Source organism: Acartia tonsa, chromosome 4 (genome assembly GCF_053477335.1).
Source record: "Acartia tonsa isolate MP-2025a chromosome 4, ASM5347733v1, whole genome shotgun sequence".
Taxonomy (NCBI): domain Eukaryota; kingdom Metazoa; phylum Arthropoda; class Copepoda; order Calanoida; family Acartiidae; genus Acartia; species Acartia tonsa.
Genome location: NC_137263.1, coordinates 16672911 through 16697449, shown reverse-complemented (window position 1 = coordinate 16697449; position 24539 = coordinate 16672911). Strand labels below are relative to the sequence as shown.

The window sequence follows — 24539 nt, the reverse complement described above, 5'->3', positions numbered from 1 at the left end:
CTGTCCTTAATATGATGGGATATTCTTGTATTGTAGATCATTTCTGTGCTTGGGTTGAGGAGGTGGTTGTTCCCATTTTCAAGAATGAAAGTAACATGGCTAAATTTCCTCAGTGTGTCTCAGATGGTAAGTTACATTTTTTTAAAAATCTGACAAGCGGCTGCGCCCCTAGCATCTAGGGTATCTATATTCGGAGGGGGAAGTGATGGGCATAAGAAAAGCCCAAAACCATCTTAAGACTTAAATCTTTAAAAATATCCTAAAACCATCCCGAGGTCTATGTAAAGCTTTCCTGAAATCTAGAACTCATACAGTTCGGTAGATCTCGAAATCTAAAGCTACAGAAAATTTTTTTTTATTTCTTTTTATTATAGGATTTTGTTTGTTGGGTTTAAAAATACAAATTGCAAAAATATTCTTGTAAATTATCACGAAACCTGGACAAATTTAAAATTAGAAAATAGGTTAAAACTCACGGGTCCGAAGTAAAAACATATCTGTCATAATATTAAAGAAATTGCACAGAAAAAATAATAAAAATAATGAAATTAATAACTATTTGGTTTGATTTAACATGACAAAAATATACAATTCTTTTAAAATAAAAAAAGAAAAGATTTTTTTGTTTAAGATATAGCGTGTGAGTAATATTTTAACATTAAGTTGACCCTATTTGCCCTTTCACAGCAAAATAATGGGAAAATACTTTAATATTTAATAATATACATATCAGGACGAACGAAAATCCTGAATTCATAATCTATTTACTTTTTTTTTTTTTTTCTCTTCCAGTTTTGTCTTTAATCAAATGTTAATCGATAATAGTTAATTATCGCATCAATTAGTGGATATCAAAATGAAAAATTATATCCCGGCAAACAAAACTGTTTTTATTATTCGTGGAAAACTGTCTGTAATACGCTGCTACACATAATTTATCAGTATAAACTTTACCAATCTATATTTCAGTTTATCAATGTTTTTAAGGCTTTTAATACTTGTGAAGACCCATGAATTGAATTTTATTCCCAGTCCAGTCAAATCTAATTAAAATTAAAATTTTGTCTTTTTAAAAAACGAGTTTTGCCTATTCAATAAATATATTTTTAAAAGCAGATCTTTTCTATAATTAGGTTCAGTCTGTCTGTCTGTTCGTCCGCTCTTTTCGTTGATTTACACATGTTAGAATTTTCCTATCAATTTCAAACTTAGAATGACGCCTCCCATAAAAATAAGGTTCTGGTAACACTATAATCGTTACCAGAAAGTCCATACGTCTATTTAAAACATGCATATTTTTTTTACAATTTTGTTTATACTTACAAATTAATGCTTAGCTGATTAAGTTATAACAATCTACATTAATTATTGTTCGTTTGCCATTTCTTCTATTTTTGAGCTTCGCTTTTATGGATTTTGTCATCCGTGTTTGTTTGAGTTTGATTGAACTAGCTAACACTCTCCTTGTATACACAATACAAAGCTCTCATAGAAGAAAAAAGCGGACATATTACATACCTATCTTTTCGATAGGCTACTTTTTCTTCAGATATATTTTGAAACATATGGGAAAAAAAGTAAATCACAAAAGTTTAAGAAAAAACCTTCCCAGAAAATCCAGGATCTTTAGGGATGGGTCAATTGAAGATAATTTGATCTACATCCCAATTTATGATAAAGAAAATTGCCACATTTTTAGATTTAAAATGTTGTTTAAAATGTTTGGACACTTCTAGTTTGAATTAGTAAATATCAAGATACCAATGTTTTTAATCCAACTTTTTGAAGGACGTGTTTGGAGCCCAATTTATTTTGATTTTCATTGTTCCTTTCTCCCTGAGAAAATCAAAGATTAATCCATTTTTCAAGTCTCAATATCAAATTACTTCTGAGATATAAAATTGAGAATAGATAAGAACTTTTTAGAGAAAGGTTATTAGAATAAAACTTCTTTTTTTTGTAAAAAAAAATTAGAAAACTTTATCATTTAAAGGGTCGATAAAACTACATCCTTAAAAATCTGGCTAAGAACATACTGTACAAAAAAAGTTTTAGATCTTATTGTAATTTCACTAATGATTGGTGATTTCACCCTCCACAGGCCTAATAGCTGGCGGAGAAGCCGTTATATTATCTTTTGAGGAAATTAGTACATAAAATGTTCTGAAAATAAGATTTACCTATTAAGATTTTCTTACCCAATGTCAAGCCCAATTAGTTTCTTCAATATTTACTCAAAATTTTAATTTTTCGATTGATTTTTCTTAACCGTGAGGCAAATCTCAAGTCTTGTGTAAGTATAAATGAAATGTCATAGGTTAAATATATAATCCCATAAGAACGGGTAAAGTGACTTCTTGAAAACTGAATAGAACAAAAATATTTTTATATTTTAAAATCTATTAATGATACATTTTTACAAATTGTAATTAAAATTTAGATCAATCAATTCTTAAAATTTGTGACACCTAAGAAGTGAAGATTCGTAATTCATACGTAAAATTTTTGTCACATTTAGATTTCGACCTTTTAACATAAATATCACCCTTGGGATCTTCTGTCGAGTCAGACTTTATTTCAACATTCTAAAGAGCAAAGCTTTCCTATAAATTAATCTTTCTTTACATTCTTGACATGGAGAGTAAATACTAATTAAAAGTAAGAGTCTGTCTGTACCAAAGGATCTCGCTAAATGCTGAACCGAATTATGTATCTTCTCCAGAGATGGTTTTTTGGAGGAGGGTACTAATACCATCTAAGGAGAAATCGCCCCTAAGAAAAAACTGACTCCTCCCCGAAAATATTTCTAAAGCTTTTTCTTTTTAAAACTAAAATGGAGGTTGATACCCCTACAATTTTTAGGTGTAGTCCCTTACGTGGCAAAGCCTCTTAAGGGGCGTTTTTATCGTATTTTCATGGTAAATTTTCTCCTATTTTTAGGGGGCTCTAACCCTGCGGGGCAATCACCTAACCTAACTTAACCTAACATAGCCTATCAAAAGCTACTGTGAAAATACGAAAAAACGCCCCTTACGAGGCGTTGCCACGAAATGGACTATGGCCAAATTTTTTTCCACCAGTTAGAAATAATTTTAATGCAAAAAATAGTGCAATATCTAACACAAACTTATGTTCTAGCTGATTTAAAGAAAAGAATTTAGGCAAAATATTTGTTCTTCAGATTAATTAAACCCGCCTTGTCTGAAATATGCTTGGTTTTACAGAAATACGATATGTTTTAGTGCTAAAAAGGCGCATCTGCCCCAAAGCAATTCAAATGAAGATTCTTTTTTTTTATCTTGCATAACGTAAAAGAAAAAGCTTAGAATCCCGTATTATAATATTTGTACATATCTGTATTTGCTATAGACTAACCTGAATTCATTGCCAAACACCTTGTTTATTTTATAAAGTAACACCCTAAGTTAACTAACTCATTGATTGCATGATCTTTTTCCGGAAGTTATAATTGTGCAGGGAAATGAATTGTGCCTGTTTGTAGGCTAAAGCATTTCCCGCACTCTTGTTAAACATGATGGACCATCTGATCTCATTCTTTAGATAAGCATTCCATTTGACCAAATATTTATATTGATTATAATATTTTGATGAAGCAGCCTATAGTGTCTCCAAAAAAGAAACAATTGTTTCAATGTTTGTCCGAAATATGCCGATTCACGGCATATTTTCTTTCTAATATGACGTCAATCGGTATAGCTCGGCCATGCGTTTTAACATTTGTCCACTTTTTTTGAGACACTATAAGCTACTTCGATTTTGAAATAGCCAAAATGTTGTTTTATTTCCAATATTTGATATGTACGGATATGTTCTTGTTCTTTTTGTCTAAATATGCTTGTTTACTGATAACAATCACAAGCTCATAAAACTGCACAAAACACAAAATTAAGTATTGAAGAACAAATATATTTTAAATTTTGAATTTTTGTTTTAAGGCAATATAAATACATGTATAAATGTACATTTCGTTAAGTGATGAATAAAGTTATTTACTTGTTTAAAAAATAGACTTGAAGAAAATTCTAATTCTTATTGATTCACAGTATTGGTTGAAAAGAATACAAATAGGATGTTTGTTTATTTTTAGGATGTTTTGAATTAAAAAATAAGGTGGGGATGTTGGTTTTTATTTATGCCTTATAAGGATGACAAAAAAACAAAGCCCAATAAATCAGAAAGGTGGACAAACTAACATTATTAACTTATAGAGAACAAACTTGAGTATCAGCACTTGAAATTAAAAGTCTTAACAAACATCTTTATAAATATATAGCAGGGTTCGGAAGCCGCGCTATCAGCCGCGCGGCTGCGGCTGCGGCTGAATCCTAATTTGCGGCTGTGGCTGCGGCTGCGGCTGCTTAAAGTTATGGAAGTGGCTGAGGCTGAGAGTGGCTGAGGCTTAGTGCGGCTGAGAGTGGCTGCGGCTGAATGCGGCTGAGGCTTAATAAGAATTGGGGTGGCTGAGGCTTACAGTGGCTGAATTGGAATTTTGTGGCTGAGGCTTCGAGCGGCTGAGGCTTACAGTGGCTGAGGGTGGCTGAGGCTTACAGTGGCTGAAGGATTTGTGGCTGAGGCTGCGGCTTACTGAAAGCCGCGCGGCTCATAGCGGCTGCGGCTTACAGTGGCTGATTGGAAAATTAAGCCGCGCGGCTGAGTGAGGCTGAGGCTGAGAGTGGCTGATAACATAATTAAGCCTCGCGGCTGATTCTGAGGCTGCGGCTTACTGAAAGCCGTGCGGCTGAGGCTGTGGCTGAATTAAATTCAGCCGCGCAGCTGAATGCGGCTGCGGCTGAATACAATATTAAGCCTTGCGGCTGATCTTATGGCTGATTATAAAATAAGCTTTGCAGCTGAGGCTTCGGCTAAATTGGATTTTTTAAATGCATTCTAGGACATTTTTTGGAGAGTTGAGGGTGGTTAGGGGTTGTGAGAATAAGAGTGGAGGGAAGAGGGGGGAGGACAGCAGGATTTTTTCAAATGTTTGATTCAGAATTAGTACCCAAATTTTATACTGGTACCCAAAGTTTTATACTGGTACCCAGAGTTTATTCTGGTACCCAAAGTTTTATTCTAGTACCCAAAGTTTTATACTGGTACCCAAAATTATATACTAGTACTCAAATTTTATTCTGGTACCCAAAGTTTTATTCTAGTACCCAAAGTTTTATACTGGTACTCAAAGTTTTATACTGGTACCCAAAGTTTTAGTCTGGTACCCAAAGTTTTATAGTGGTACCCAAAGTTTTAGACTAGAACCCAAAGTTTTATACTGGTACCCAAATTTTACTGGTAACCAAAGTTTTAGACTGGTACACAAAGTTTTATACTGGTACCCAAATTTTACTGGTACCCAAAATTTTATACTGGTACCCAAAGTTTTATTCTGGTACCCAAAGTTTTATACTGGTACCCAAAGTTTTATACTGGTACCCAAAATTTTATACTGGTACCCAAAGTTTTATACTGGTACCCAAAGTTTTATACTAGTACCCAAAATTATATACTAGTACTCAAATTTTATTCTGGTATCCAAAGTTTTATTCTAGTACCCAAAGTTTTATACTAGTATTCAAAGTTTTATACTGGTACCCAAAGTTTTTATACAGGTACCCAAAGTTTTAGACTAGTACTCAAATTTTATACTGGTACCCAAAGTTTTATACTGGTACCCAAAGTTTTAAACTGGTACCCAAAGTTTTATACTGGTACTAAAAATGTATACTGGTACCCAAAGTTTTTTACTGGTACCCAAAGTTTTATACTAGAACCCAAAGTTTTATACTGGTACCCAAAGTTTTATACTGGTACCAAAAGTTTTATACTGGTACTAAAAATTTATACTGGTACCCAAAGTTTTTTACTGGTACCCAAAGTTTTATACAGGTACCCAAATTTTATACTGGTACCCAAAGTTTTATACTGGTACCCAAAGTTTTATACAGTTACCCAAATTTTATACTGGTACCCAAATTTTATACTGGTACCCAAAGTTTTATACTGGTACCCAAAGTTTTATACTGGTACCCAAAGTTTTATACTGGTACCCAAAATTTTACACTAATACCTAAAATTTTGTTTTAATATTGGTACCCAAAGTTTTATACTGGTACCTTAAGTTTTATACGAGTACCCAAAGTTTTATACTGGTACCCAAATTTTATATGGGTACCCAAAGTTTTATACTGGTACCCAAAGTTTTATACTGGTACCCAAAATTTTATACTAATAGCCAAAAATTTATTCTGGTACCCAAAGTTTTATACTGGTACCCAAAGTTTTATACTGATAGACAAAAATTTATTCTGATACCTAAAGTTTTATACTGGTACCCAAAGTTTTATACAAGTTTTTTAGCAGTAGGAATTTATTTCAACATCTTTAGTTATGATGCAGTACAAAGCCTATCAACTCCCAGACGACGAGCCGATGCGCTACATGTTGAGCCACGGTCGAGGGTTTCTATGACATTAACTCAAGGTCCAACAACCCTGGATAACTAAGGGGAATTATATCTTTCCTTTGCGCCTGTTCATGTTGTACACCAAGCACCTAGGAACCATTTAATGTCTTCAGTTATAACGCAGTGTCTGCGCGAGATTCGAACCTATTTCATCCCTGATGACAAGCAGATGCGCTACTTGTTGAACCTTGGGGAACCAATTCTTTCCTTTTCTGTATTAGTTTAAGTGACATCTATCCAGCAACCAACTTTTTTTATTGAACTACCTGCCTGAAAGTTTTATGGTAATGAGTTACGCCTGTTTATGAGCCAAGGAAATCCTCCTACTCTAACTTTACATGTTGCACACCTGCCATAGCAGCAGTAGGAACCATTTAATGTCTTCAGTTATAACGCAGTGTCTGGCCGAGATTCGAACCTATTACCTCCCTGATGACAAGCAGATGCGCTTCTTGTTGAACCTTGGATAATTAAGGGGAACCAATTCTTTCCAATTTAAGTGACATCTATCCAGCAACCAACTACCTGCCAGAAAGTCCTATGGTAATGAGTTACGCCTGTTTACGAGCCAAGGAAATCCTCATACTCTAACTTTACATGTTGCATACCTGGCATAGCTGCAGTAGGAACCATTTAACGTCTTTAGTTTTCACGCAGTGTCTGGCCAAGATTCGAACCTATTACCTCCATGATGACAAGCAGATGCGCTACATGTTGAGCCATGGTACGCAGGTTAAATTTGTCTTAAAAATAATCGTCTTTAAAATGCTTATCATATGTACACTTGCAATAAATGTATTAGTCATAAAAACTTACCTCTTATGAAAAATGTTTTTTTTACAAAAGTGCTTTTTATTACAATTATTCATGGGTATAATTTTTATGACTAACTTTTTATGTCACATAATCTTAATGACAATGTAATTATGAAGTTATTACAAAAAATACTAAACAATAGGTACTGGAAAAAGAAGAACTGAATTAAAATAATTTTTTGGGGGGTAGGGTGATTTTTATTGGGTGGGGAGGGCCAGGGCGAGTAAATCCCATTTTTAATTTTGGGGTGATGTTTAATTTTTTTTCTAAGGCAATTTTTTTCTGGTAGTGTGATGGTACCCTCCCCCAAAATAGTTGTAAACCTTCCCAGTACCTATAAGAAACTACCCTGAATAGGAGCACCATATCGGTTTAGTAGTTAGCGAGATCCTGTAGTACAAACATAAAGACAGACAAACAAACAGACATCATAATACTTAATGATCTAAAAATAAGACAAATTTTCATTTTGAAATATTGGAGCTCTGATAGCTTTTTGGTACGGTAACAGCTTTGAACCATCTATCATCCGGGTTCGAATCCCAGAAGAAAAAAAAATTTGGGGGGATGAAGGGTGACTTTTATTATTTTTTTATGGGAAAATAGGGGGGAGTTTGGTTGAGCACCCACCAGTTTTAATTTTAGTTTTTTAAAAAATTCAAAAACTTGGAAAAGGCAATTTAAAAAGTTTTCATTAGTTCAGTAGTTATCGAATTCTTAATCTACAGACAAAATAACTCTCCATACAAATCATTTTTTTGCATAACTTTTTCAGTGTCTCTCATCAACCACAACGTATTAAATACATTTAAAATTGAAGAAATATCTAAGTAGGAGAAGCTTAATTATATATAACAAGTATTGCGTACCTAAACAAAATAATAGAGAAGCTACTATATAACTTGAGTATCACAAAAATTGATTGCCCCCTGTGAGGTTTGAACTCACGGTCCCTAGTTTACAAGACGAGTGCTCTACCATTGAGCTAAATAGGCCACTTGTACAAGAAAAAAAATTTAAGATAATACAAATTCATAGTAAATATTAAGTAAATTCTGAAAAATTTGTATCTTTTAAAAACAATAAAATTAGGCAAACGTCAGTAGGGCAGTTACCCTATAAATAGTATTCAATAATATTCATAAGTATCAACGTTCAAAAACGTATTGCTCCTGGTGAAATTCGAACTTATAACCCCGGCATAACAGTGTAGAAAAACCGTGCGCTAACTGATTGCGCTACTGGAGCTCTTACATTACAGGTTCAAACTTTTTGTAGTTGTTCGAGATGGTAGTTTCTATGTTGTAATTTTAAAAAAAACTTAAGATAAAATTTTTATAAAAGAATATAAAAAAATTTAAAAGTATAACATTTAAAAAAATTATTTTTGGGCGATGGAAATGTCTGACCCCCACCCCAAAATTAGCTCAAAACCATCCAATGTCAATATATATATAACTAGCGGCTACGCCCCTAGAGGCCTCTAGGGGGCACTTGAGGAAGAGAGAGAGTCAAATTTAATAACCCAATTTTTTATTTTAAATTTTTAAAGAAAAGTAAACAAAAAAATTTTTTTTGGGGGGGGGAATTTTTTTTTTAGGGGGGGGGGGCCTCCCCCCTCATTTTTAATTTAAGTTTAAAAAATTTAAAAAAATTTTTCTTTATTTGAGGGGGGGGGGATTTTTAATTTTTTTGGGGGGTTGGGGGTGTCCCACCCCCAAAAAATTAGTTATAAACCTTCCCAGGACCTATGAGAAGCTACCCTGTTAAGGAGAACCCGATCGATTCAGCGGTTAGAGAGATCCTTCGGTACAGACACACAGATACACAGACACATAGACATCCTGTTACTGTAGTAAAAGGATTCCTGAGAAGGACAACATTGTCAGTTCAGTGGTTGCTGAGATCTTAAGCTTCAGACAGACAAAATTAAATGAAAATTAAGCCCCGCGGCTGAATTGACGGCTGAGGCTTGTACTAATTTAGCACCTGCGGCTGCGGCTGGGGCTTACAATATCTCAGCCGCGCGGCTGTGTCAAAGCTGCGGCTGAATTTAAAAAATTAAGCTGCGGCTGAGGCTGCGGCTTACAAATATCAAGCCGCGCGGCTGCGGCTGCGGCATAATCATAACTTTGCAGCTGCGGCTGAGGCTTTCTTGAAGCCGCGCGGCTGAGTGTGGCTGCGGCTTCAAATTATTAACAGCCGCGCGGCTGAGTGTGGCTGAGGCTTCCCCAACTATAAGCCGCGCGGCTGATTGCGGCTGAGGCTTAGAGGGGCGTTGGCTGAATGAGGCTTAGTGCGGCTGAGGCTTAATGTGGCTGAATTGGAGTTTTGTGGCTGAGGCTTACAGTGGCTGAGGCTTACAGTGGCTGAATGCGGCTGAGGCTTACAGTGGCTTATGTTTTCTTTAAGCCGCGCGGCTGCGACTAAGGCTGAGGCTTATTGGGTGGCTGAGGAAGCCGCGCGGCTGATTTTGAGGCTTCTCGTAAGCCGCGCGGCTTATGGTGGCTGAGGCTGAGGCTGCGGCTGCGGCTTCCGAACCCTGATATATAGTAAGCTTGAATATACAGAATTTTGTTACATTATTCATTGTACCGAATTGCTTCTAGAATCATTACGGAAAGTTTGAAATCCAAAAGACAATTTTATCATGCATAGAAAGATAAACCACCTAACGGATAGACTCAACCCTTTAAAATTATTATTTTTTGTTTAGACATCAAGAGACAGGTACACGAGCTGTCAACAAGCGTGTACCAGATCAGGGGACACATCAAGGGGAAGACATTGCTTCCTTTTCCACAGGTATAAACAAATTTATTGTAATCCTTGGTGAATGGAGGGTTGGGAGGAAGTGTTGTCTGTTTACTAATATTTTTTTCTGTTTTTTTTAAGCCTGAAAAGTATGGTTGGAGACATTTATAATTTATTGATTTGAAGAGTATCTATAGAGTATCTATAAGAAAAGGATCTGACTTGCCTATTAAAATTTTAATATAAGAAGTATGCAGTCATAATTTAAAATGTTAACCATTAGTATTTTGAATCATAGCTATAATCCTTCCTTTGAAGCGAAGTGAATCTGTTTTATATGATATGATAACCATTGATTTACATTAAACATTAAGGATGACAACATCCATAAAAGCGAAGCACTGAAACGGTAGGACAAACGGACATTAACACTTGTATAGTGTCTAAACTGAATTATCAGAATATAAAAGTATAAGAGTCGAAGCAAAATTGTAAGTAAATTTGTTGAAAAACTCCTTGATACAGGATAATGTTTATTGAGTTTATGGACATACTTACATTTTTAGGATTATATTAGAGTTGCTTCGCTTAAATTATTGTTTTTTGTTGTCCCAGGAATCAATATACCAAAAATCAGATCAAACGGATAATTAGATCACATAAAAATTTGCTGTTAAAAAATTAGAAAAATCAACATGCTTAAAATGGACGTACGGACATTCTGGTAATGATTATAGAGTGGCCACTCTTTCTAAATCGTACCTAACTACTACAGGAATCATCTTGCAAAGTTTGAAATCGATAGGACAATTCTAACATGCCTAAATTAATGAATAAAAGCTATCTATCTCGGACGGACGGACGGACCGACCCTAATTATAGAAAAGCTTCGCTTTTAAAAATCCAGAGAGACAGAAAAAAACTAGGAAAAAAACCACAAAGAAAAGTATTATTAAAAAATAGAAAAAAGAGAAAAATGTTTAGGTGTGTATTAAAAAGAAGGGAATAAGAAAGAGAGACAAAGTGAGGGGGAACCAAATTTCATAAGCTTTACATAAGGACATTAACAATAATAGAAAAGCATTGCTCCTAAAGCAAAAATATTGATTTGTAGGGAGCGGCCATGATAGAAGAAGAAGAGGCTCGAGTACGAGAGAGTGGAGGCAATGAATGTGATATGCTCCTTAAAAATAATATTGAGGGTATAATAATAAAGTGGGCATATCAGGTAAATATAACATAATTGTAAAGTAGAGCTACCAATGTAATACAAAAACGTTCGTTTGTCCGTACTTTACTACAAACTTGTAAGATTCAGAGGTTGCTATATTAATACATTAAAAATAAAACTATTTTAAATTCATAGCCCAGATAATCTTTGAGATTTTTTTTGTTTAATTTGAGTTATTTAAAATCCATATTAAAAAAAACAAGCTTGACCATTGAAAATACAGCCTATAATCAGTTTCTCTTGGCACACACAACCTATCTAAACCTGCCTAATAAAGCTAAATTAATCTTTTTTATGCTGTTGGTAAAAAAATATCAAATATTTGACTAATTTCTTGTATTTCATTTACTCTCATCCATTTTTCCCTATTAAAATGATAGAATAAACGAGGCATCAAAAATACGTTTTTCAAAAAGTTTATTCATGGTTCATACGTGATATGGGGGGAACCGTAGATATACCACACTTTTCTGGGATCTTGCTGCGTCAAGTATCAACTGTGGGGAATACCAAAGGATGACTCCATGCAAAATTTGAGCCGGCTCCGGCCAAAACCGGCCGGGATTTTTATGAAAAACCGGTTTTTTCCGGTTTTTAGGGGGTATCTGTAAATCTAGCCCCCTCCTGGGTACGCCACAATATTGATTTTTGCTTTAAGGTCTGATCTGAATTCCTCATCACTGGATATGACCCCTAGAGTTGAAAAAATGGTTAAAATCCGGTCTTTTGACCGGTTTCCGGCCATTTCCGGCCCAAAAAAAAAATTTAAAAAATCAAAATTTCATCTAAAATTTAAAAAAATATGCTTTAAATTCCAGTTTTCATTAATAATTTTTCAAAAAACAAAAAGCTTAGGTAATGAAGATAATTTTAACAACTTAAAATGTGAAAAAAGGTTGAAAATTGACAAACTTATGTCAATTTGAAAAAAGTTGGTAAATCCTAAAAATTTGACGGATTTATACATACATTTCAGAATTTAGGTTGACTTTGGTCTTTAACACACGCAATATCCAACAAAATTACAATGAGAGGGTCTAAATGTTTTTCTTAATCCAAATTCTACATTCCCTGGCGGTTCCAGGGATATATCAGTAAGGCTTGTCGGCTGGCCAGAAAGCTTTTAACAGGCGGCCGACTAAAGGCCGGATTTGATGGTTTTTAATAATATTTGAGTCAATTTTCAATGATAAGATAACGAGTTCAATATATATATATATCAATTTTGAATTTGTTAATTACAATATCACATTTAGTTTTTTATCACAAACTAATTACAATTTAATATACAATTTAATAGTTTTTTGTAGCGAAGCTACTCCACAATTTAAAATGTGTGTCTGTCCGTATGTCCATATGTCAGGGGATGAACCTCTAATTAAGATATATGTCTGAGTTTTTCTGTGTACATTCCTCTCAGCATCTAATCTAATTCCGTCTGTCTGTTGGTTAGGCTTAAAATAGTTACATTAATTTTTTGTTTGTAATATCTTAAGCCACATCTGCTCTATAATCCACTTTGTCCATTTGCCCACTTTGATCAATGTACTACTTATGTATGTTGTAATCCTTGTTGTTTGTTATTACAAAAATTTATTGATTGCCAAAATACAATTCTTATATAAAACTATTCTTCTGAAAGTTCATAGTTTTTAATGATGCTATTGTAGGTAATTTTTTTCCTGGCTTCAGAAATAGCTACTGCCTTGCCCAATTTAGACTCAAAAGGAATGTCTTTCATAGCTACTGACGATGTCAATTGGACAGCAGCCTCAACTCTCTAGAAAACAAGGATTAATGCATCCATTTGTAATGTAGAGTAAGAACTACAGAAAATATCAAACTACAACAAGTGATTTAAAGCTATAGTACAGTAGAGTTTATCATAAAATCACAAAACAGCAAATAAAGTTAATTATGGATAGCAGGAGAGGCCAAAAAATGTATAGATGTATAGAAAGTAATTTGTTATAGTGTAGCTGCGCTACTTAAGTAATCCTTAAGTAATTTTAAAAGATGAATTCAATCAAATATCAGAATGTAATATCTATAACCTGTGAATGGCATTCATAAGGCACAGAAAAGCCACCATTCTGTGCCCACTGCATTAGTTGGTCATCGTCTATTCCTTTGAGAACAGGTGGCTCTATGACCAATGCATCAGAAGTGACTTCTGACAGTTTCTGAGCATTGATATTAATATCTTTCGGTATTCGAAATACCCTCCTTTCTGTAACATTATTTCTCCTGGATTCCATGATTTGAAGATAAGCTTTGATGCGTTCTTGCTCATCAGGGGAAGCTAACATCCCCACAACTAAGTTTTCTTTATGGAGAAAGAAACCATTGTCAGATAGTGCTTTTAACACGACATTTTGAATATCCGAAGGAAAAAACTCCCTAAAACAATTTATTTTGTATTGCAAAAGTTGTCTTTTTAAGTCAGAAGTGATTAATGTAAAATAAAAAATTATAATTTCCAGAATAGACAATTCCCCAAAGTTAAAGTAATGGTGTTTATTAATTTCTATGCTTTTTAGTAGCGAAGCTACTCTATAATTACTAATGTCCGTCCGTCAGGATTTGAGGGAAACACAACTTTCTTGGTCCCAAACTGAGATAGCACTTCGTTACTTATGGATGTTTTCATCCTCGTTTCTGTCTTTTTATTATGACAAAAAATTATTTGAATATAAAGATTTCACCTTGTCCGAGCCATTATGTTGAGTGTATGCAACGGACCATGCACAAAATTACTCTGTCGTTTTACGTCCAAGAAACCACATGCATAAATCTTGATTGTAAAGTTGACAAGCTGTGTCAACTTGTCAGACGGATTTGTACATCGCATGTAATGGTCCAAGATGTATGTGGCTAGAAATTAAATTTATCTAATCATTCTATATTTAGCAAGAATGAGTGTATGTCTAAAACTATTTGATATTGTTTACAAGAGATTATTATCAGACAAAAAACAATTATGTGCAATAGTCGAAATATTTTTGAGATTTGTTTGTAGTAAACTGAAGGTTAAAAAAGAGAGAAAAGGATAACAGAAATTTAATGGATGGAGAAAAGGATATCCAATAATTCTGAACTAAACTAGTAAACAGTATGACAAATGTTATATTGCTAATTTATACCTGTATTGTTCCAGCGAGCTGATGATAGGTGTCCTATTTTCGAATTTCTTAGACTATGGCTATACTTGCCCTCAATACATGCCTTTGCTATATTGAAGAGCATCCTTTGGTCACGTGACATCCCTTTGACTATTTCAGCATCTATTTGTGGAAATTCGGGACAATATATGGGAGCAAAGTCTGTTACAGAAGGTCTGTTTTCTGGTTCGTTTGCTGCTTTCCTAATTTCTGATCCAATTGGGCCATCGGGTAGGCCATCTACAATATATTTTAATTTATATTTAGTAATTCAAAGCTTTTTGTTTTTTAAAGAAGTTTTTAAATAATGTTATTAGTTTATAGAATTGAGAATACTTAAATAAAAAAAGAACATTTTCTATTGACTTTTTGTGAAGTCTTGCTCTATAAAGCCATGTCTTATACTTCTTTTTAACTTTCTAACTTTACTATCCAAAATATCAATAACATATTTTATACTTTTACCTGGATTTTTTGATTCGCCATCAAGATAAAACATGACCTTTTCCAAAACCTAATATTGTATTGGATATTAGTTGGGTTAGGTTAGGTTTAAGCTAATAATACAAGATAACTACTAATTTGAACTTTCAATTTGTTTCTAACCTTTTCTTCACAATGCAACAAACAAACACTATGCTGAACATTTCTATCTATCTTGTCTTCCAATCTTCTTATCAAACCAGTATTACAGCCTAATAAAACGAATTTGTTGAGTTTGCTAAAATGTGTTTCCTGCTATGAGAATTAGTTTATAATACATATTTTTGTGTAAACTATATTCATTCTGGCAAAATTTTTGTTTATTTTGTTGGCATTATTATCTAATTTTTGTTAGTAATAGATATATAAATATTTGTTTGTTATTTGCTTGAATGCATAGCTATTCTATAAATAGTTTTAAAACTTAAAACAAGGATGAACACATCCATAAGTAGCGAAGCTCTAACTCAATTTGGAGCCGAGAAAATCTCGCTTCCCCCAAAACCTGAAGGATGGACGGACATTAGTAAATATAGAGTAGCTTCACTACTAAAAAATGATAAATATAATTCAATATACCAGTATTCAATGCAGTTCCATCACACCCTACTATCTTTAAATCTGTTATGTCTATATTCCTGAATATTTGAATAATTAACATTACAAAATACTGTAATTTTGAATTAGTATATCTAACTTATATATCTTATATAAGATGTCAAATTAAAGATCTTAGTATTTTTGTTCATAATGGCAATTTTCTTTTCTTTTTTATTTTTTTTTAAACCGACTTAATCATTTTTTTTAAAAAAACTTAAATTACTTAAAAAATGAGAGGTCTACAAAAAAACAATTGCATATCTAAATTCTATGGAAAATTTTACATCTACTACTTTCTAAAAACACCGACTAGCTATTTAAGATAAAAATTAAAAAAGTTAAGACCCCTTCTTTAGAAGATAAGTATTACAGTTTACCTTTCTTCAAGATATTCAAACATATTCTCTGATATTGAAGCTGCATCACCCTTTTCAGAAGTGAAAAATCCGAGATATTTATCTTGTATTGTAGTCATTGATATGTGTTCCCTTATTTTAGGTACTCTGATTGTTTGTCCATCCAAGGTTGGTAACTGTTCTGTAATTTTGAGCTGTTTGCCGTCAAATCCTAGATAGGATAATTTCAAGTTGCTGATAGAAGATAGTAACATCTTTCGGTTTTCTTTCCTGAAAGTAATAATATTGCATAACAAATGGTAATATTAATTGACTTGCTTTGCTTTCTAAAAAGTATCTAACTGCTAAAGAAATGACCAAAGCATACAATCTAACATTCTAACATTTCTAAGTTAACAATAAGAACTATACATTAAACAATATAAAAAGCTTTGTTAATAAAAAGATTGTCATAACATATAATTAAATTTTTATATTGTGTTGTGTTGGCCATTTTTATAAATTTCAAATGGGTACAAAATCCTTTAAAGTATAGAAATTTCCAACTGTAAATGAAAAATTATTTTGAGAATATATTAGTTTACTATTGAAAATTTTAAGAACAACGGCAAAACCGCTGACTTCTTCATATAATTCTTTTGCTGAATTTAAAATTTTTTTATCATTCAAGATTAACACAACATAAGCAGTTGCTGTGAAGCTAATAGAGGATTATAAAATTATCTTTTAGGTATGTAACTTAATGGCAAACATCATATAAAATCTGAAGTAAAGTTTTTAAAGAAATGTTAAACTTTACCTGCATCTTTCAATCTTTCGAAAATTCAATTTAGCTTCTTGATTGTGTGAATTGATATGATCACAGTCCAAAAGAAAACTATTGATTACATCTACGGCAGCTGCATTGGATATCGAAAATCTATCTAGAGCACAAGATAAGTTCCTGAAATTTAAACCCATTAAAAAAAACAAGAATAACAACAGTCTTTGAAATTATATTAAAGATATATGTAAATACCCACTCTTAATTTTATATTTGTAAAGCTGGTGTTAAGGGCTAATCTGAAATAATTATACACATTTATATTAAGTGATTGTGTAAAAATCTATGAACTTGCAATATTTTGTCATTACCTGAAATTTGTATTTCTATAGAAACCACTGTTTTTCTCTTCCATATCATCGTACCAATCTAAAGTATCAGTATCTTCTTCTTGGCTATTATCTTCATTATCAGAATCAGTTGGGTAAAAGTGTTCTTCTTCTTGTCTAAAATCTAAATGCAAAATATATTTTTTCTTCTTTAGATATACAAATACAAAATAAAACTTTATATAAATTTTTCATGTAATTACAAATAATGTCCTTATTTGGCAACAAGGATGACAACATCCATAAAAGCGAAGCACTGAAACGGTAGGACAAATGGACATTAACACTTGTATAGTGTCTAAACTGAATAATCAGAATATAAAAGTATAAGAGTCGAAGCAAAATTGTAAGTAAATTTGTTGAAAAACTGCTTGATTATAGAGTTGCTTTGCTTATAATTTTGTTCTTTGTTGTCCCAGGAATCAACATACCAAAAATCAGATCAAACGGATAATTTGATCACATAAAAATGTGTTGTTAAAAAAGTAAAAAAATCAACATGTTTAAAATGGACATACAGACATTCTGGTTATGATTATAGAGTTGCTACGCTTTCTAAATCGTACCTAACTACTACAGGAATCATCATGCAAAGTTTGAAATCGATAGGACAATTCTAACATGCCTTAATTAACGAATAAAAGCTATCAATCTCGGACGGACGGACGGACGGACAGACCGACCCTAATTATAGAAAAGCTTCGCTTTTAAAAATCATTTCGGAAAAATTATATCAAGTCATATGACGCAAAAAAATAAACTTTAATATATTGATTACCTTCATGAGTTTCATATTGTGCAGAACTTCTCATATGATATGGAGGTATATTTGTTTTATTTTGTAAAACTTTGTGATAAACTTCTAATTTCGATTTTGGTACTTTTGATTCATCTATTGCAGGAAATAGCTGTAACATTATTGCTGGTAGTTTTTTCTTTGCACAACAATGTTTGTATACTTTTCTTATCTCTCTAACATATCTACGTAAGTTGCTTATGTCACGAGCTACATCATGATTGAAAATCTCATTAACCTTAATTGAATTCATTGAAAATCTATTGATCAAAATAAAAATTTAACTTTACATCTTTCTGACAGCTTTTATAAAGAAACGTCAAATATTTTGTAATGTAGTTATGAAGTTTGCGTTAAAATTTTATCATTAAACTCTGAATATGAAATATTTTTCATTTTTTCTATATTTGGATGTTCAGCTAATAGTTATAATTTTTAAGGCTTACTTACTTTTAAAATAATTTTATCTAAAACAGCCCCAATATCGTTATCGTAGAGAGGAAGTGCATTACAAAGTTCTAAATTGGTTGGTAAAGTGTGGGAAGGAAGGTCACATTCTTTAAATTTTTTGTTCCCAACCAACTCCAGATTGTTCCAGCTAATCCGTTCTTTAAAATACTTTCTATAACGCATCTATATACATTGTAAGAGATAGATAATATGATAAGACAATTATATATAGCTTTTTTGTAGTTCCTCTTTTAAAACCTATAACTTGGGTTTCATAATTAAATAGCTGCTGACGCATTTTTTAATAGAATTAAATTTCACTAACTTTAATGAAATAGATATAACAGAATAAAGTTTAACATAACATAAGTTATATATGCACTATAAAAAAAAGCTAGCTTTAGCTATGTTTAAAAAAATGCGTTCGATACAACCTAAATACCACTGCCAGCCAAGCTAGGCAAAACTGTAATTTTTTCAAAATTTTAAAATAAGCTAACTCTTATTCTATATTTTAATTATTTTAGGATATAAAGTAAACCCAATCCAACAACAAGGATAACATAATAAGAAGAAAAGTTTTAGAGAATTGAAAAAAATAGTTGTTTATTCTAGTAAAGCTGACTACTTCAAGCAAAAAAATTGCGGCCAAAAAAGGGGTAAGAAAATAAAAGGGGGTGATTCATTAAATCCAAACATCGTTCATACACACAATTTACATTAGAAAAATGCGGTCAAATTTTTAGGATTTACCAACTTTTTTCAAATTGACATAAGTTTGTCAATTTTCAACCTTTTTTCACATTTTAAGTTGTTAAAATTATCTTCATTACCTAAGCTTTTTGTTTTTTGAAAAATTATTAATGAAAACTGGAATTTAAAGCATATTTTTTTAAATTTTAGATGAAATTTTGATTTTATAAATTTTTTTTTTGGGCCGGAAATGGCCGGAAACCGGTCAAAAGACCGGATTTTAACCATTTTTTCAACTCTAGGGGTCATATCCAGTGTTGAGGAATTCAGATCAGACCTTAAAGCAAAAATCAATATTGTGGCGTACCCAGGAGGGGGCTAGATTTACAGATACCCCCTAAAAACCGGAAAAAACCGGTTTTTCATAAAAATCCCGGCCGGTTTTGGCCGGAGCCGGCTCAAATTTTGCATGGAGTCATCCTTTGGTATTCCCCACAGTTGATACTTGACGCAGCAAGATCCCAGAAAAGTGTGGTATATCTAGGGAACCGCCTTAAATTGTTATTTAATTGTTATATTAATATTGAATATACTGTGTAGACCGAGGAAGTACTTAGCAAGGACTCCGCTGAAGCTCTTAACGAAGGAAAAAATCCAGGTCCCATCACTGAAATCAAGTAAGATTTTTAAATATTAATAATCCTTTGTTAATACAAAATACAATGAGGGTGGGTACATTGGGCTGTTTATTACACTAGTTTATAACAACGTTTTCTTATTCGTTGGCTTAATAACTTTGGGGAATTTTATTCAATTTGATTTGTTACTTCATTAAGTTGTGTATCCAAAAATTTCAACTACTTATTGTAATCTACAGAAGGGGTAATTTTGTGTATGATCATTGGCAATGTATATCAATTTATCAGCCTTTGTGTTATCCCTCTAGATCCCTGATAAAAATATGTAGTCCTAAATTTACTTACTTTTTATAATTTGCCATTAATAGTTTTTGTATTTAAAAGGTAACATTACCAATTATATTCTAAATATTATTTTAAATCAAACAAAAAAAATGCAAATATAATCAATTATTTTTCTTTATCTAAAATGATTACTTTTAGGTTTTGGGAGGCAAAATGTATGAATTTAGAATCGTTGTTTGAACAGGTATTAAAACATTGTTCAGTATGGCTTCAAAACGTATTAATATCTGCTGGATTAGAACCGGTTCTAATCTATACTGGAAAACCATGTATAGAATCCTATTACTGTAAATTTTCCACGAATATTAAGATATTAATCATAAAATTGATTTGTTTACCTTCGGGAGTAACAAAATTGGTTTTAATCTTTTAATTTCTCATTTTAATATCCGCTGTAAGCTGTGTAAAATACGTTGCGATAAATAAATAATTTATGTTTATGAATGTTCAAGGATAAAAACATCTACAAACAATTATCTAATCTTTTCATATTTAATTTAGATGAAAGCGACAACGACGAGAAAGATGGCGAGCATATTGAACCTGACCGACAGCGCCTACTATCCATGCTTTAGGTATATATTAACGGTTGTGCCTCGAGCATCTAAAGGCTTTATAGATAATCGTTTATAGAAGAGGCAGAAAAGCCTAAGACAATCCCAAAGCTTTAATAAAAAAAATTAATAGTCTTAACCCATCCCGGGACCTATGTGATTCTTCCCTAAATCAACTCATTTAATTCAGTAGTTATTGAGATCTTCAGCTTCAGACAAAAAAAACCTTACAACTTTATGTAATAAGATATAACAACGAGGGATATGACATAAAAAAATATTTTACTATTTAACAGTTTCTTTAAGTTTTGCTTTATCGTCCATAGAAAAAAATAAAACATTTAAGGGGCTTAAAAAGATTAACACTTTTAATGTTATCTAACCTATTCCCAAAATGATCATAGATAAAGTAAAACCTTTAAGCATTTGAAGGACATAAAAAACTAGGATTATTAAGCAAAATGCACCGTAAGTTTTTAAAACATACTAAGAAACTGGCCGCGGACTTACTTAAAGTAAAAAATTTAGCGGTGCATTTTGAGTATATTAGTCGCTTGATAACCCTAGTTTCCCATTTCCTTTAAATGCTGAAAAATATTTATTTTGTCCATATCAAAATCATAAATACAACTTTTCTCCTTGAATAATGGAATGCAAGAGTCAGCCAGTGAGGGAAGAGAACACGTATAATAAATTTTGAATGTATTCAGGTCTATGTTCCGTAATGTAGTGGCTGCACTGAATGAGGCCCTAGACATTACCATGCATCTCAAGCCTTTGACATCACACTTTGAAGTAAGTTCAAAATTTCTGAGTAATGGATTTATTATTTCCTGGATCTTACATCAGCTTATCATGTACTCTAATATAGTGAAACTTGTAGCTGACTAAAATAACAATTCTTTAATCCACCCTCCTTTCCCCATAACCTACCATCTTACTGGATGAACGAACAGGCTAATATGTAATGTCCAGTTAGCAACCTATATAGACGACAATTTTTCCCCTGTCATAATATCCACGTGTATTCTATATCCATTTTCTGAGTACCGATTTTCACTGTGTTTTTTATTTAAAATAATAATAATCTAAGAACCATGTGTATTTTTACTATACTTGTGGCTGCGACCGTAGCACTTGGGGGCTCAGTTTTTAAATTAATATGTACAATAGGGGCAGAAAAGACATCCCAATTTCAAAATTAAATAGCTTAAAGTCATCTTGAGACCCATGTGAAATTTCTCTTAACAGGAGAAATCTATCAGATCAGTAGCAATTGAAATCTTATGCTCCAGACAAAAAAACCAGGATATGATTTGTTGTTTAGACACTTGAAAATACCGAGTTTACTGATGTGCGCCCGCTGTTTCCACCGCTTATGCATGTTGTCTGCCTTGTGTACTCAAACTCGACGTACTACAGCAGTGCAGCTAGGATCATTGTGCTGATGCAGGAGACCTGCAACTTGCTCATTGACATGGCCAGAAAGTATCTGGATCCCTCAACTATTTTCCAGATTGAGGTCAGTTTACGCTTAGTAGCGCAGCTACTCTATAGACAGCATGTATATAGCTTTTTGTACGTCTAAATTTATTTGCTAATTAATGGGACAAAGGTTCTATTTATGCTGTGCTTCTAATGGAAATTTTATTATTGTTATAGTTAAAAATTGAATTATCTTTTGCAAATTTGTATTATGATCGAAAACGAGTGACCACAACCAAAAGTAGCAAAGCACAAAAAATCATGAACAGACAAAATAATTTACAGGGTGGATGGTCAGTGGTGATGGAAATATTCATAAAACATTTCAGTCTTATATATTTGACAGCCTACTGCATAACCAATAGACGGACGAGTAGAAAATAAAGAGTTGGTGTTCATTGGTCAGAGGAATCTTTCTCAGAAAATTTAGTTGTCTATCTTAAATGGAAGCCGAGGAAAAAATGTATCTACTTACAGGTTGAGGAAGCTTTGGACAAAGTAAAGATATCCATCAGAAACCTAAAAGAATTCAGAACTACATTTCAGGTAAATTTACATAAAATTTAATCAGGGCTCGACAGTCGCGCCTCAGTCTTGCATACGTCTTAAATTTAAACCAGCTTGTTTTAAATCGAAAAGATGGATTGTCTGATTAATAATTTGTTTGGACATCTAGTTTAATTTGAAAGTTATATGTGACGATTTTACTGAGGCTTACACGCGACTGGCGCGCGGCTATCGAGTCCTAATTATTACTAAAAATGTATTTTGTAAAATGCATAGCAATTTAATTATTATTGTGTGTATTTTGAAGTTGATCTTTAAATCAACTTGTTAAAAACTCATGTCTGGCTTCCTTTTCCCTAATTTTTTTTCACAATACGCAATACCAGTGGCTACGCGCATAATTAAAGGGTGGGGAGGTGAAGTCGACCCCTCACTTTTTATTTGAATTTTTTGTGTGTATTTTCCTACAAATAACTTTTGTGAACTGAAAGGTACCTGCATACAAAAATAATTTTAAACCTTTCCTGTCCTATGGGATACTTCACTTTTAAAGGATAGCTATATCGGTTTATCGGATAGCGAGTTCCTTCAGTTGTAAACAAACAGAGACAAAGGCACTGACATAGAGACATCCTGCTACTTATATATCAAGAAGACAAGAAAATTTTCTTTCTTTGAAAAAAACTATTTTTTATTTAAGGATTATAAGTCAAGATTACCAAGTTATTTTACTGGAGAAAAAACTCCAAAATCTTGGGAATTTCAGGTGAAGTTTTCAGTATACATACAATTTTTATTTTTCAAAGATACTTATTTAAAATGATTAAAATTATAAGAATATTGTCACTTATTTCGCCATTGATAGACCAATGATAAATAAATAATATTATTTATTAAAATAACACTTCGGGCGCTTAGGGACTTTATTTGCCTAATCTTGATTTGACCACAATTCATTTTTATATATTAAAATTAAATCTTATTAATTTAAACGGGTGGGCCGGGGTGGGCTACTGGCGGAAAAATGGGATTTCGAAGCTCAGTTATTGTTTTTGTTTTTTTGGTTGTCTCTGGCTGTCCAATAAAGTATGCCTATTTTCAGTTAGGAGGTGTAAATTTTATCTTTCTTACAAAAAATATTAAATATTACATTACTACTTTAAAGTTTTATTAAATGTTAAAGTATACTGATATTGACAAATAAATTTACTAAAACTTCATAATTAGATAAACTTCACTTTGTTATAATCTTTAAAAAGTTTTATAAAGAAAAAAAAAGCAATGTTAGAATATATTTTAATAGAGAAGAAATAATTTGATCCTTCCAACTAATTTATATTTAACCTGCAAAGCAAAGTTGTCTGATCAATAACTGGTCAACTTTCACCCTATACAGGCCCCATCAATAGTTTCTTTGGCTAACTTTCATAACAAAACTTTTGACTTTGTCTTTATTTATCAAAATATCATCATCATATTGAATTAAAGTCATATGATTTATTCTTTATATTATTACAATATCATAATCATATTGAATTAAAGTCATTCAATTCATTTTTTTTTCTTTTTACATATTTAGTATTACTTATAAAGATTAGATTGAATTACTTGTTGATTGCAAACTTTATAAATTTGCTTTATTGATGAAAAATGTATTTGCCTTGACATTTGAATCAATTAATTTCATGGAGGGAGGGGACTGAATTGAAAAGTAGATTGTGCTTGTACCTAAATTTTAAACACGTTCTTTCATTTGTAGGCGTAATAACTTTTGGGTTCTTATTATAGATTTAATAGTTAGTATAAACTACCAGTGTCCTTACTTTTCCACCAATAATTTTAAACTACAGAATTGGTTATTTTTTGTTTGCTATAGTTTGGGGTTGTACCATGAATAGATAATTTATTGTCCTATCCATTAAGTTCCCTGATTAGTTTCATCAACAATAGTTTTAAATTAAGTTTAAAATTGTTAGGTTAGATATTTTCTTAAATTTTGGCTTGGTAATTGGTTTTTAACAAGTTTTTATTTATTTA

General features: G+C 32.3%; 2 protein-coding genes and 1 non-coding gene across 3 annotated transcripts in view; 1 reads left to right on the top strand and 2 right to left on the bottom strand.

Annotated features, from left to right (window-relative positions):
* Dhc93AB (Dynein heavy chain at 93AB) overlaps window positions 1-24539 on the top strand; it is a 50796-nt gene that overhangs the window by 5780 nt on the left and 20477 nt on the right. Inside the window, exons 8-17 of the mRNA XM_080156709.1 lie at window positions 37-126; window positions 10014-10102; window positions 11166-11279; window positions 19574-19650; window positions 20095-20140; window positions 20458-20531; window positions 21221-21305; window positions 21838-22032; window positions 22473-22541; window positions 23203-23268. Coding sequence (XP_080012835.1) covers window positions 37-126; window positions 10014-10102; window positions 11166-11279; window positions 19574-19650; window positions 20095-20140; window positions 20458-20531; window positions 21221-21305; window positions 21838-22032; window positions 22473-22541; window positions 23203-23268 — 905 coding nt within the window. The remainder of the gene's footprint in view (window positions 1-36; window positions 127-10013; window positions 10103-11165; window positions 11280-19573; window positions 19651-20094; window positions 20141-20457; window positions 20532-21220; window positions 21306-21837; window positions 22033-22472; window positions 22542-23202; window positions 23269-24539) is intronic.
* Window positions 8221-8292, bottom strand: TRNAT-UGU (transfer RNA threonine (anticodon UGU)). Its single transcript has one exon. It is a non-coding gene; the product is annotated as a tRNA-Thr (tRNA).
* On the bottom strand, window positions 12480-17846 carry LOC145317954 (uncharacterized). The gene is made up of 11 exons (XM_080159243.1): window positions 17813-17846; window positions 17017-17158; window positions 16682-16825; window positions 15904-16152; window positions 15506-15564; window positions 15050-15138; window positions 14909-14957; window positions 14426-14683; window positions 13988-14156; window positions 13337-13682; window positions 12480-13062 (listed from the first exon to the last, which is right to left on the bottom strand). The coding sequence occupies exons 1-11, from the start codon at window positions 17844-17846 to the stop codon at window positions 12910-12912; spliced, it is 1692 nt and encodes a 563-aa protein (XP_080015369.1). The 3' UTR covers window positions 12480-12909.

Bases quoted from the DNA above. Each gene is read 5' to 3' on its own strand.
- LOC145317954 (XM_080159243.1), bottom strand. From the start codon at position 17,846: ATGAGAAGTTCTGCACAATATGAAACTCATGAAG. The intron at 16,826-17,016 runs GTAATGACAAAA...TTTAAATTTCAG, and splicing joins TATAGAAATACAAATTTCAG to GAACTTATCTTGTGCTCTAG. The intron at 15,139-15,505 runs GTATATTGAATT...TCGTTTTATTAG, and splicing joins TGGAACTGCATTGAATACTG to GCTGTAATACTGGTTTGATA.